The 14,444-nt window shown below is 39.8% G+C and overlaps 2 protein-coding genes and 1 long non-coding RNA gene across 5 annotated transcripts in view; 1 reads left to right on the plus strand and 2 right to left on the minus strand.

The window, feature by feature from the left end:
* The window catches only part of plpp3 (phospholipid phosphatase 3), a 27,331-nt gene extending 24,428 nt beyond the window's left edge, over window positions 1-2,903 (minus strand). For both annotated transcript variants that reach the window (XM_077716155.1, XM_077716156.1), the window contains exons 1-2: window positions 2,775-2,903; window positions 756-958 (exon numbers count right to left, since the gene is read on the minus strand). In XM_077716155.1, coding sequence (XP_077572281.1) covers window positions 756-958; window positions 2,775-2,788 — 217 coding nt within the window. In that variant the 5' untranslated portion in view covers window positions 2,789-2,903. The remainder of the gene's footprint in view (window positions 1-755; window positions 959-2,774) is intronic.
* On the plus strand, window positions 2,089-11,438 carry prkaa2 (protein kinase, AMP-activated, alpha 2 catalytic subunit). Of its 2 annotated transcripts, XM_077716153.1 has the most exons (10): window positions 2,089-2,320; window positions 4,053-4,194; window positions 4,913-5,006; window positions 5,129-5,273; window positions 6,530-6,617; window positions 7,185-7,409; window positions 7,470-7,632; window positions 7,715-8,053; window positions 8,518-8,644; window positions 8,705-11,438. In XM_077716153.1, exons 1-10 carry the CDS (start codon window positions 2,221-2,223, stop codon window positions 8,953-8,955), a joined length of 1,674 nt encoding a protein of 557 aa, XP_077572279.1. In that variant the 5' UTR covers window positions 2,089-2,220; the 3' UTR covers window positions 8,956-11,438. The 2 variants fall into 2 exon arrangements, with proteins under 2 accessions (XP_077572279.1, XP_077572280.1); XM_077716154.1 differs by lacking the exon at window positions 4,053-4,194 and having other exon boundaries at window positions 2,179-2,320.
* On the minus strand, window positions 11,372-14,444 carry LOC144196235 (uncharacterized). The gene is made up of 8 exons (XR_013326220.1): window positions 14,369-14,444; window positions 14,249-14,283; window positions 14,106-14,175; window positions 13,949-14,020; window positions 13,850-13,869; window positions 12,956-12,989; window positions 12,332-12,416; window positions 11,372-12,176 (listed from the first exon to the last, which is right to left on the minus strand). It is a non-coding gene; the product is annotated as an uncharacterized LOC144196235 (long non-coding RNA).

A 14,444-nucleotide genomic window follows, 5' to 3' on the forward strand; every position in this document is an offset into this window, starting at 1 on the left:
AGGTCATTTTTGGAACAACACTGGTATGAATATGACAATCAATTTAAACTGAGAAGAAAGAAAATATTGAATTTCCTAAATATGCAATTACTTCACCCATATACTAAGTTGATTTATATATATTTTTAGAATAATGGCAGCCAAAAACTGCATTTTCTATTCATGACCTAATTTGTTTTTGGGTGCATGATAGAAAAAAAAAACATAAGCAACATAACCCAAACCTCTCTTTGAAAAATGACATGGCAAACATCAAAAGCATCACCAAAACAGCAACTCAAACAAAAACACAAACAAAGAACAGACCACATAAACCCACAACAGGCACTCTCATACATCGTTCAATAATAATTCCTCTACCCATAGACAGTTCTGGTAGGAATGACACCTTTTGTATCTTTTACTTTGGCTCGGTGGGGGTTCAAATGACTAAAGTTGGCTGGAGAAAAGCAGGTGGGGGTCACCTAGCGCTATTTAAAAGGCAGGGCACAACATTTATGCCCCTCTGGGAGCAGCATGTATTTTGTTTTGTGCATGACAGCACAGTAAAAAAACAGAACTGTGCATTCTTTACTAGAACTATTTGTGCACTTTTGTGGAACTGGCGCAGCATGATAAGATGTTATAGCACATTACATTGGGAGATTACCAGAAACTATTGAGAATTTTTTTTTAGATTGACAACCGGTACAAACGCCGGATGCAAGTGCAACATGCACATTAAAAAAGTGATGAAAATGATGTTTTGCACTTACCAAGTAGCAGGCATAAGATGTCCAGGGCAACTAGAAGCTTTCTTTTGCTGCTGTCGACACCGTTGTTGTTTAACGTGGAGTTCCCTCCGTTCCTTGTCTCTTGAGCCATGGCTTTTTCATACATGTAGTTTTGCATGAGGGACCTCCACTCGTTTCGGCTTCCAATCCCACAGGCGCTCGCGCACCACGCAGTACTGACAGTTCTTTAGGAACAACCAAAAAAGAAAAGAAAGGCAAAAGTCGTGTCAAGTGGAGAGTTTCTTTTTGTTTTTTGGTTTCTTTTACGCCGATAACTACTGAATGAGTGTCCGCCAAAATGGTACTTTGTGGCGCTATTGAGAAAAGTGGCGCACATCAACAGACGCTCTTGTTATATCTTCAACCTTCTACTGCTCCTCCTCTAGCTCTTCCTCCCCCTTCTTTCTCTCTCACTCTCTGTCTCGCTCTCTCTCTCTTTTTTTCCTCAGCCGGTAGAATGTCCGCAAGGCTCAGCCCTCAAACGCCTTCATCCTAGCATGGAAAACTTTTTCCCCTTCCCAACATTGAGGAGCCCGGACAACTATACGCCTCAACTGCGACCCTAGTGGCAATATGTGGCAAGACATGCGCACTAGAGCGCTTTAGTTTTTAGGGACACTTACTGGTCACTAATGTAAGGACGCCATTAAAATAGTGGCGTGTTTAAAATGATCAATGAATCAAGAGCAAAATTAAATTACAGCAAAAACATAAACTAACCAATTTCAGGCAATTGGAGCTAATAGAAATTCAATACATTTGAATTGGAATCATTGCCTATCCTAGCAACAATGGTCATGTGAAATACAGGTACACGTAGTACACAATTATGGAAATCGTGCATTTCTTAGATGAAATGCAGTGGGGTTATTTCAAATGCTAGCTTTTGTTCTTGAAAAATACACAAATCATTAAATGATTATGAAATGTGACTTTTTTCAGATCAAGGAAGGAGTCGGAGAAGGAATAATAGGGAATTTAAACATATATATACTGTACAAATGAAGGCAATCGAGTACATAAGTAAACCGAGTTCCTAAATTCGACCTATGCTGCCACCTAGCGGTCACAATTACGAATTACTCCAGCTCCAACCTGCGCGAGATTCAGTGTACTTAGTATTCATAGTCATTGCGTAGTTTTATTTCAGAGTCCAATTTGTCACTTTTTGTTTTGGATGAACGTTTAATAGGCAACATTGGAAACCAAGCCAGTTGACACTTGAAACTTGCAAACAAGGGAGCGACGTGAAGTAGCGTGTCCGCTAATAGTCACCTTTAAAGCCGGGAGAGGCGGGGGGCAAAGACGCCTAAGCGATACTCCCTCCCTCCCATCCACGCGCCCCGCTGGGTGTCAGGCGAGCCAACCGCGCACACCCACTCGCGCACACCCACTCGCCCACTCGCCCACTCTCCCACGGAGCCCCGGCCGTCGCCGAACCGCGAAGATGGCAGAGCGGCAACAGCAGAAGCACGAAGGCAGGGTCAAAATCGGCCATTACATCCTGGGCGATACGCTCGGTGTCGGGACCTTCGGCAAAGTAAAGAGTTAAGTCGTGTTTACATTTGAGTGCTTATAGCTTTTAGGGATTTAGTAGTCTGCGTGAACCCCATCCACTCCCCTTTTTTCGACGTGACGATTCCAAGTTAGCGATGGTTAGTTGTTTTGCGTCGCTTAAGCCGAGTAACGGTTGCAACGCATTGAGCGTACGCTTACTTGCGTTTCGAGAATACGCCCGCTCGCTTGAAAGTCAAATTCTACCACCCAAACCAACCACCGTTGATCTTGCCACCGGGCAGGTGTATTTACCGGTAGAATAAAGATCAACTAGAATTTAATAAGAACACGCATCGTGGGTTATATTATAGTTCAGATCGTCATAATGTTTACGCCTGAGTTGCAGTAAAGGACATCGGTTTAGCTTGTCACTTATTAGATGGCTCAATGTCAATCTAGTCGCGATGGTAGTTAAAAAAATAATTTAAATGGTTTATAACTCACCCACAGCCACGCATTGTGTTGTTTTATTTCATTTGATTTCGCACCAGCTGGTCTGGAACACCCGATGACCTTGTAAGCTTGAACTCGCATGATCCAGTGAACCAACATATTGAATCCTAACGCAGCTGCACCTACAATGCAATCAATGGTTCAACACGTTGTGTCATATTAATATTATACATTTTAGAAAGACAATTAAAATTAAATTGCAACCCTAGTGAGTATTAAGTGATTCAGGAAAATAAAATAAAAATACTTAATTTATTTTAGAAAACTCTTACATTGTGACATCACATTATTGTGACCCCCAAAACAGATGCTTGTTACTTAGGGCCAATAAAGACTCGTGTTTGAGCTAATATTTTACAATTCTAGCTGGAAAGTGGAACTTAAAATGAAAAGCAGTGCAACAGGTTTAAAAAAAAACAACAACCATCAGCAATCATTCTCCCTTTGCCCACATGCCCCCACCTGCAAATCCTAAATAAGATCTTGTACTACAGAAGTAGCCAAATAAGTGCAAATAGTTTAAACCGTACAGTGTGATACATCACAGATTGACATTGTGTCAGAAAAATTCATGTCAAACCCAGGCAATGTTTTTTTTCCTTCTCTGTCAGCCAGCACATCTACAAAAAGATCCTGTGACATATACCCAAACACAACAAAAAATACTACTTCTAATACTACCACTTATTTCTTTTCCAAGCGAACAATGGATCTTAAACTAACATTGTTTTTTTTCTTATTTGGCCCAACAAAAGTTGTTTTTGTATCCCTGCTTGGAAAATGTTTATCTTATTAACACGCCACAGGATAATAGCCAAGGCCATTCTTTCAGAGACTGACATCCAGGCATTTGCTAACTTTATTAAAGGGCACGGCAACACCATGTCCATCCCAGAAGAATCTGGTTTAATCACACACCCACACACAAAAAAGATCATTTTTTCTTGATGTGCATTTATGGAGAAAAGCTTGAAAGTCACTATTTCCTGGAACTCACCCCCATGAATAATGGAAGATATTTTCTGAATACTGGTACTATATTACACACCAAAATATGAGTATCCCCAAAATGGCCGACCTCCCTCGTTACGTTATGTACGTGACTCTATCAGTGTGTAATACACGTAGGTACTATAACTGACGTCACAAAATGGCGACATTTGTGTTTGTTTAAACCAGGGGGTGACGCATGCATGGCTCTCGAACCTAATATGGCTCTTGGGCCGAAATAAATGTGCCTCTTTTCTTTGTTTTGTTTTTTCTCCTCAGTTGGGGAGCACCAGTTGACGGGGCACAAAGTGGCAGTAAAGATCCTAAACAGACAGAGGATTCGCAGCTTGGATGTGGTGGGCAAAATCAAACGGGAGATCCAGAATCTAAAACTATTTAGGCACCCGCACATCATCAAGCTGTGAGTAGAGAACGTCACAGTTCCAATTCTAGTGCTTTCATTTGCTCTGCTCGTTGCGCTTTGTTTACCACAGCTGCACCACATGCCTGCGAGGCTCGCAGAAGGTAGAACGAAAACAGAACAGCCTGCTAGAGTTAATACATAGCATTCTTTGCCTGGCTAAATCCTCTTCAAGGGGTCCTGGCTCTGCTTGTATTTTCCCTCTGACCTTGCACACTTCCTTCCCTGGCTCTCCTTCTGCCAAACCACGTCTCGACAATCTTTGTGTTATTTTTAGACCCCCCTCCGAGGGGAAGGCCTCCGTCAACCTGCCAGTTACGGCAGATATGCGAACTCGGCGCTAGTGTGCTGTGGATCGATGCTACAAAGACACTTTTACAAGGCACTGGGGGGGACATTAAATGAACCCGTAGATGGTGATCAACAGCCAAATTGCTTACGGGCAACCATTCATGAGATAGGGGCTTTTATTCCTAGTGACCTTTTATCTATCCATCTATTTATCTAATAATCATTCGGGCCTACTCAGCAGTCATATATCAGAGTTTGGCCTTGCCTGGCTTTTTCTCTTTTAGTGCCAGCATGAATTATGAATCCTGTAAATACATTACTAGAAGGCTTTGAGTTCAGATTGCGGCCTTCTATCAAAGTGTTTTTTTAATAGTTTTGTAGAACCTAAAGGTTCAGTATATAAAACGGAATTATGTTTATATTTCAGGTACCAAGTGATAAGTACACCCACAGATTTCTTCATGGTCATGGAATATGTGTCTGGTGGAGAGCTCTTTGACTACATCTGTAAACATGGACGGGTAAGAAATTCAGATGGAATGCGGTTGTTTCCCCTTTCACAGAGATAAGAATGCTACATCCACAGTAAGTGCAAATTTATAAACAAACCTAAATATATTCTTAACAATCTTTTGTATGCCAGGTGGAGGATACCGAAGCTCGCCGCCTTTTCCAACAGATTATCTCGGCCGTTGACTACTGCCACAGACATATGGTGGTCCACAGAGACCTCAAGCCTGAGAATGTCCTGCTGGATGCCAACAAGAATGCCAAGATCGCTGACTTTGGTAGGATTTTCTTAAAGGAAACTCAAAAGTAGCCAATTTCTTGTGGGATACAATTTTTTTTCAACTCCTTTGCTGGCATTGGTAGTAATTGACAATTACTGTTAGTTTTAGACATTGAATTAGTACACACTTTGAATTGAAGAGTTTAAATGCAGTTGCCAACAAGCCTGGCAATTGAACTTAATAAATGGTTTCTGATCCACCTGGCAAAGGTAATACTACCCGTTGGCTAATGAATTAAATTAAATTAAATGGGGATTTGGTGTGAGCCTATTAATCCAATTTGGAAGTTTTATTTTAACCGTAACCAAAACTCACACGCTGTCATGTATTTAACGTTGTTTGATGTTTGTTACATTTGATGCAAAAATGCAAAAATGGTCCAAATTGATCATGAAAGTTGCACCTAAAGTACAAATACAATATAATGTAGACATTTTTGAACTTTTTGTAGCTGAAACATTTCAAATATTTGAAACTATTATTTTTAACAAATTTCTTAGAACAAGAATACAATATTTGCCGATAAGTCTTAATTTAATTCAATTCAATAGCCTTTAATCAATGTATAGTTTTACTGCCACTGTTAGCCAAGGAATTAAATTATTTATTTACAATAAATACTTTTTAAAAACACCATAGTTTTTTTTTACCCAATTCATATGATCAGAAATCTATTACAGACTTCATATAAATGTATTGAATGCTGTATGACCATGGGGTGGGTGGTGGGTCAAAGCATTTTCCAAAACACACTTCTAAACGGTGGGGGTTGCGAGTTGTCGAGGGAGGTCACCTAGCAACGGGCAGGTCACATATCAACCCTGGCAAGATGCCTTGAGGCCCACAGTCATCTGATAGGGAGTGAACTGTAGGGGAGGCGCTTCTGGGGGAAGAGGGGAGACAATTGGAAGGGGTGGGGGTGTTTTGTTGGAGCACTTCAGATTGGCAAGCAGTTAGGGTGGGAAATAGTCAAGGACACCACAGTTGAAAGATAAATGGACGTTAAGCACGTAGCCGGGCGTCTGGTGTCTGAGTGTTTGGCTGAGGGCCTGACAATCGCAAGCGGTGTCATCCCATTAGGTGAGCTTTGTTGCTGGAAGCTTAGAGACTTGGCCGCTAAATGGGGGATAAAGATATCAGCGTGCTCTTTCACTTCTTAAATTCGCCGGCCAGTCTGAAAACAGTCCCTTGTTACGCTCAGATGTTAATTAAAGCATACATTGCCATGTTCACTATTCTTTGTTTTGTGATAGGTTTGTCAAACATGATGTCTGATGGGGAGTTCCTGAGGACGAGTTGCGGTTCGCCCAACTATGCCGCCCCTGAGGTCATCTCGGGACGGTCTGTGTGTGTTTAATATTGCAATGAGGTTTAAAGGACCAATGTGTAAGATTGGTGGCTAAAAATATTGTAATGGAATTAGGGTCAAAATATTTAAGCACACAACATCTCCGTACACTTTGGGCCGGGTGTTTCGGATTTGGGAAATAAACCTGCTACATCATACCAATGTTGCATTATAACCTGAAACTACAAAATGGAATTTCTGGAGAAATTGTGGATAGCTTTGCTCAGACAAGGGCATGCAAGTACACGTGCTTGGAAGCACGTGTTTGTAGTACAAGTAAATGTATTGAACAACACACAAAACACATACTTGTGATTTTTGTACACATCTAATACATGTACTTGTAATAACATCTGGGATATCTCATTTTGAAAGGCCACTTGCTAGATATACTGACTTTTATCTACATTTTTCACTACCACTACACAATGCAAAAAATGAAAGTGTTTTTTTGCGCGAATCGATTCAACATTCTTTCTGCCGGCATGCACATGAAAAGTTGTCTTTCCCTTTAGTATTAATTTAAGGTAGCAATTCATACTATCATACCTTGTCATCAGGCTGTATGCAGGCCCCGAGGTAGACATATGGAGCTGCGGCGTGATCCTGTACGCGCTGCTGTGCGGGACGCTGCCCTTTGACGACGACCACGTGCCCACGCTGTTCAAAAAAATCCGAGGGGGTGTTTTCTACATCCCCGAGTACCTCACGCGCTCCGTGGCCTCGTTGCTGATGCACATGCTGCAGGTGGATCCACTGAAGAGAGCTACCATTAAGGACATCAGGTGGGAAAAGTCTAAATTTGAAAGACAAAAGAGAGATAAAATGCTTTGACCTTTTACCAGGGAACACGAGTGGTTCAAACAAGATTTGCCGAATTACCTGTTCCCGGAAGACCCGTCGCATGACACCACAGTTTTGGACGAGGAAGCCGTCAAAGAGGTGTGCGATAAGTTCGAGTGCAACGAGTCTGAGGTGGTATCCAGCCTCTACAGTGGTGATCCTCAGGTAACAGTCATCACCATTTAATAACCCATCATCTACACTCAGGCATTGATATTTGATGTTCTTCCACTTGGTGTCCACGCAGGACCAGCTGGCGGTGGCTTATCACCTAATCATAGACAACCGGCGTATCATGACGCAGGCCAGCGAGTTTTACCTGGCCTCCAGTCCTCCACGGGGCTCCTTCATGGAAGAGGGGATGCCACTCCCGCCAGGGGTAAAGCCACACCCGGAGCGGATGCCGCCGTTGTTGGCCGACAGCCCTAAGGCGCGCTGTCCGCTTGACGCTCTGAACACCACTCGACCCAAGCCACTCGCCGTCAAGAAGGCCAAATGGCACCTGGGCATCCGGAGCCAAAGTCGGCCTTATGATATCATGGCCGAGGTTTATAGGGCCATGAAGCATCTAGGATTTGACTGGAAGGTAGGTGGACTATTTTGGATTCTGAAAATACACCAAAAGACTGGGTTATTTGTAAAAGGAAGGGGGTGGCTAAGTAGTTTGTGAGCAAGTTCCCTTAACTCCATAGTTCCGTATCTACAGCGCTAGTTATCATTTAGAGATTTGCCAATCCAAAAACATTTGATTACCAACAAATTGCAGAAATGAAGCTTTTCACCATCAAAGGAAAGCTTTAGCAAGCAAATGTGAAAAGTGGTTTATATTAGCTGGGACTGTCGGGACTACACTGAGATACTGAGGAGACATTAACGAGAGTTAAGATGAGTATTCCAGTTGGCATATTGAAATGCTGCGGTAGAAACAAGACATTGTTCAGGACGAAGGAAACAGACTGGATCAAATCTTATTCTCAAACAACCTACGAGTATTAACCCTAATGAGCACCTGACATAGAAATTCAATACACAACTGTGCTTCTGCGGTAGGTGGTGAACCCGTACCATCTCCGAGTGCGCAGGAAAAACCCTGTGACTGGGAATCTGGTGAAAATGAGCCTGCAGCTCTACCAGGTGGACAACCGATCCTACCTATTGGACTTCAAAAGCATCGACGGTCAGTGATAAACAATCAAGCATCTTACTCAAATTTAACCGAGTCACTCTGTGCTAACAGACGACATCATTGAAACGGCCGGCTTCAAATCCGGCTCGTCCACCCCACAACGATCTGGATCGACGGCGGGCCTCCATCGGCCTCGCCTGAGCATCGACTCGGCGAGTCAGACTGCGGAAATACCTCTGCTCAGCTCGTCCCTGCCGGGCTCACTTTGTGGCAGTTCCCCGTCTCTCGTTCCACGCCAGGGCTCGCACACCATGGACTTCTTCGAAATGTGTGCCAGTCTCATTACCACATTGGCTCGCTGAATGGCTTGGACGCCAGGTGAAGGAGAAGACAATCAGTCTTGGTGTCAAAAGCAACCTGCTTTTGCACAGGATGTCAAAAGGAGCCAGGAGATCTCCCCACAACATGGTTAAGGTTAGAAAAAAAATACCTATAATCCCTTTTTCCACTTCTGGGACATCAGAGCCCACTGTTACGCTGTGATGCTGATCAGAGGTCAGTTTGAAGTCTTGAGGGAGTACTTTGATGAGTCATTTCTGGAGCTATATGGAAAAGGCTGTTATCCATGTATGCTATATTTGTATCAAAGTCACAGGATGTAGCTAAACAAACTAAATCACTTTATAGTTCAATATTTGAATTCAGATTACTATTTATTTTTGGGGAGAAGAGTATTTTATTTTTGGGCATCGATGCCATTATTTAAAGGCTTTTTTGAACACTGTTGCATTTATGTCACGGTACTGACACGCACCATCTCTTTAAGGAGTTGAACCTCCAAAGGCATCTTTCAAATCGCTGGTTGCCGTCCACGCTCATGGATGTCCAGTCAGTCTATTGAGAAACCAATGATTGCGGCCAGACATTCCCAGTCGATGCTAGCCATTAGGTTAACCTATACACATGAATAATTAAAACCAAACATGCATAAACACTAACACATAGCTACTTTTGAGGAAAAATAAAGCAGGAATAGTTGAGAAAACCACCAAAGTTTTTACAATTGCCTCATAATGTCAAAAGATAGCTGTGAATAGATACTAGATGAAATCCTTAAGCACTATGAGATGGTGTGTGTTTGTTCACATTAACTTTCCTCCAGCTGCCTTAAACAAATGAAATTTACTTGTGTGTGTGTTCGTGTGTGTGTGTGTGTGTGAGAGAGGTATCTGCATCACATAGCATAGTGTTATTTTTATGAATGTAAAATATGGTGGAATGTTTGTAGTTTAGTCGTTCTTATTGCAGATGTGCACCTGTTGTTGCCTTCTGTTTTGTTTTAACCAATAACTTTCATGTCAGTATAACATGTCATAGAAATTAAATGTACAAACCCAGCAGAACGAGTCGATGGGAAAATCTTGAAATTTTGATATTCCTGAAACAAACATGACATTAAAGTACAATATAGTACATTTTATTAAAACAAATTTAACAAACCGATAAGGCCAGGATTTTATTTTCTATTTCATATCATTTAAACTGGTCATTTTGATTTATATCAGCTAGTGTTGATCTAAAAAGAAATCAACATTAAATCTATAAAATTGTATATTTTCTATTCTTATCAATAAAAATGTACAGATATGTATTTTAAAATTCTATGAGATAATGAATCAAAATAACACAGTTTAGCCAGAAACCTGAAATGAACAAGACACTAAATCATTACAAAATCTTCCTTTTTTTGCCGTTTAATAATATTCATTATATACTTCTGAATATCAGACTTCATAAAGATATTAAAAATACATTAGGAATACAATATAAAAAGTAACAAGGTAAAAAGAAAGTTTTCCCCCAAGTTAAAATGAAGTATAACATTAGAAAAATGAAAGGTTTTGATGCAGTCAGTCAATGAATATACTTTATATTATAGTATGGACCTAGCATGAGTTTTTTTGTTGGTTTAGCCATATTTTCCAAAACAATATACCGAGGAAAAGAATCTAAAGATTGTTAAAATTACAGATGTATTAGTTTTAAATTTCATTTACATTTTTTTTCAGATAAGGTAATCTGAACATATGTAAAAATATTTATGATATAAACTATTGTGAAAACTCTCTAAAAAATGTTCAATGACAAACGTGCCATTAGCAATGTTGCATAATAATGAAAGGCAATTCCATTCATATTTCAATTGTGAAAGAGAATTTCAGGATTGGAGTCACAAGCAAAGGCAGAGAACAATTATAAATTGTATTTGAAGGCAGAATTGTATTATACATTTATTTCCTTTTTTCTTTTATTCTAATAAAGATACCACTATCCATTTTCAAATGTTATGGTACATATTCTCTCATTGTTCCGCAGTACAACTATTTCGTTTTTTTCCCCATCTTGAGAAAATGAACTATTTTTTTCCGCCCTCATAGTACAAAAAGCCTTCTTACTTTGCCATATATTTTCTGATTATGGGCTTTGTATAATTCGTCACATTCTTCTCCCAAGGCACCAAATGATCAGCATTTATAACTATTTATAAATAGTGGCATGCTAGTCATGTAAACTATAAAAGTGTGTACAAGTGGAGCACAGGCACACTTGCTCAAGGGCCTAAAATCACAAGCAAACGTTGACATATTCAACCAAAGTGAGTGTTATTGTCTTCTTTTTGTGTCACCGTATTCCTGTGTGTGGTTTTTTGAATGCTAAAATGCGAGTGAGTTCAGTTTCCATCCAATTGCCCTAGTGATGAATTGCATGGAGTTGCTGTTGTTTTTTTGCACTTTAATGAGTATTTATGGAAAAAAATGACAATAAACAAGAGGTACAAAAGCAAGATGTGTTGAGGGTGATATTCTGATGCACTTTGAATGCAACATGCAGACAATGTCATGTGAACAATGTCACAATATTATAGCTTGCTACTTTTATGATTACAAATGATTATGAGTTCATTTGAGACGCTATGGAACAATCCATTTTTGATTAATCACTATATGGAAAATGAGTATTTTTGATACGAGTGTGATGACGGAATGGATTAAACTACAATTCATCAAAAAACAATTGATTTTGTCCATTGCTACATATTATTTTGCTTAATATTTCAAGGTCTGCACAATATTTAGTTTCATGGTCAATAAACGATACTATTCAATGTTTTTGAACTCTCCAAAACCTAACCTTATTTGGTTTTTCACCAAAATATGTTGCTTTTAAACAAATGACATTTTTGTCAAAAGACCGGCAGTCAGTGAATACTAATTTCGGTGCCATTAACGACGCGAGGTTGTACCTAATATTTTGACCCTCAACCCTACATGTCAGCCATTAAGTTCAGGTAAGCAAAGATATCTATGAATGAAATATGGACTACAGTTAAACGCAGAATATAACAAAGGAAATGAGCTAGTTAAGATGATTATATCTTTATTCTATACTTCATAAGCTAAAACACTGCAAACTGGTAAAGGCTCGAATGGGACCTTAGAAGGGAAGTTGATCCCATCTGCTTCATCCCATGGAAATCAGCAGTTCCGAGTTCTGATGAACAAAGTCCGAATGAAGGTCCGCTCTGTTGTGTTTTCAAAGAAAAAACAAAATGTCCGAAAAGGTGAAGATGCCACTGTGTGTGTGTGTGTGTGTGACAAGGTCTTTTCTTGTTGCAAAACAAACAAACAAAAATAAATGTACTGTGTAAAAGTAGTGGTAATTTGACTGCATCCTAACCTGTCGTTAATTGTCACCGTCAGCGTACAGCTCAGGTGGGGGCAAAATAAGCAAATCAGGATGGTCGAAATCCATTTCTTCAGGCCTGTGGCAGGAAAAAAAACATTGATTTATTTACAAACATGCGACATGATTACCAAATTGTCATGGGCCCACAAATTTGACGGTGAACTAAAGTGTGGCACAGATTCCGATACAATTATCAGTAGTTACCATTGTCATATTCCCCTCCTTTTATCATGTAAATTAAATGAACGCATAATATAAATGCAAAACTGTCCTCAGTTGGCTAAACAAAGGAAATAAATGATTGTAATTCTAATGTCATCTGTCATAACCAACCTTTTATACTTAGTGGGACTCCCCCCCCCCCCCCCCCCCCCCCGTTTACCCTCAAACATTGTTCTTTCTGATGAAAGTTACAATTGAGTTTCCCTTGATGAAAGAACAAGAAATGGAGAAATACGCATTGACTGGAACGGAATTTTCAAATCCAACTCAGGCTGAATAATAAGTAACCAAAAGTGCTTTGATCACGCCTGTCAGATTTTCTCACGTGGCACCCAAGTGACTCAGATGGCGTGCATGTGTGTGTGTGTGTGTGTGTGTGTGTGTCTGACTTACTGGGGAACGGCGTGCTCGCTGCCAGGCACAATCGCTACAGAGCAAGCAGAAATGCATTATTTGGCAAACATACTCCGACAAACAAGTCAAGGAAAAAAGAAAGATGTCTCTCACAAAATGTGTTCTTGAATATATTCATGCAATCCCTTTAAATTTTTCATTCAATTAATTTCTGGCAACTTATCAATGTTTTGCCCCAAAACATAATATTGGAAACTTAATCTAAGTTGGCCATCTTTGCTAATCGATGATTTCTAAAAGCCATAAACCCATATTTAGAAGGTTTTGCAATACTATGTATTAGGGTAGAGTAACCAGGATAATTAGATGCAGAGTGTGTACTCCTGCTGTAAATAATGATACGTACTTACTGATCGTATTTTATTTTAAATACATACAAGCCAAAGAAACAAAAAAGGTGCTTTATTTTTTAGAAATGTTATTTTCTGTTCCTCTGGCAAGCAATAGTCGAATCAAGATTCGACTTGAAAATCAGAGCATCTAATTTTCAGATGCTTAATTAGGTAAATAAGCATGTCCTTCATATTAAGTGAAATATTTGAAAAGGCATATCAAATCGTACTATGCAAATGGTCATTACAAATAATTAAATTTTCATGCAATATCCTAATTTTTTTAAATTAAAACGTATTCCATTCGCCTTACTTCCAACACATGTGGAATATGATTTTTTAAAAGCTTTTTTTTCATTGTCCTAGCCTTTTCCTTGTGTTTTTTATCTTTCAATTTTTTAAATTAAACCTTCACTTCGAACTGAAAAAGAGCATTTTTGGTATTATCAACTTAAAACATTTTGTAGCCTCATTCCAAACATTAAATTTGACATATAATTACCATACATAAACCAAATAAGAATTTTGAGCCATGACTTACTCGTTTGTGGTGTGCTGTGGCTATAAAAAAAAATAAACAAAATAAAGTCAGTCAGTCATATATTATCGTGTATGGAGAAGAATATAAAGTATTCCTTACCTGATAGTGGGCTGTACGGCTTTAGGCGAATGGAAAAAGGTGGCCAACTTTCGAAGTGCTCCATTCTTGGCTCTGATTAAAAGACAGATCAAAAACATCCCTTTAAAAAAAAAAGAACCTCTTCATAATCAATTCTAGTGATTAGAGTGAAACTCACTGGGCATCAGAGCTGTCTGCATTGATTTCACTGCGACTGTGCTGGTGGGTAATGTGAGGGTCTACGTTTCCTTTGAGCCATTCCAAGACAGTCAATAAAGTCACAATGCTAGTAAAGTCAATGCTGGAATGATGAGTTATTACCTCTGTTTGGCATGGGCTGCGTGTGGTTTTGCCTTCTGCAGGTAAAGGAAGAATAGAAGATGAAGGGGGAGAAATGAGTAAACAGCACCAAAAAGAAGGACAAAATGAAAGTTAGCTAACATGGGGTGTTGGTAGGCGCCGTCCGTCGGGGAGGAGAGCGCATCATCGTCATCGACAGTCCATTCCTCGCTGTCAT

Source organism: Stigmatopora nigra, chromosome 5, assembly GCF_051989575.1.
Source record: "Stigmatopora nigra isolate UIUO_SnigA chromosome 5, RoL_Snig_1.1, whole genome shotgun sequence".
Lineage (NCBI taxonomy): Eukaryota > Metazoa > Chordata > Actinopteri > Syngnathiformes > Syngnathidae > Stigmatopora > Stigmatopora nigra.

Coding starts and splice junctions, on each gene's coding strand:
- prkaa2 (XM_077716153.1), top strand. CDS start 2,221: ATGGCAGAGCGGCAACAGCAGAAGCACGAAGGCAGGGTCAAAATCGGC. Junction 7,410..7,469: donor GCTACCATTAAGGACATCAG/GTGGGAAAAGTC, acceptor ACCTTTTACCAG/GGAACACGAGTGGTTCAAAC. Junction 7,633..7,714: donor TCTACAGTGGTGATCCTCAG/GTAACAGTCATC, acceptor GTGTCCACGCAG/GACCAGCTGGCGGTGGCTTA.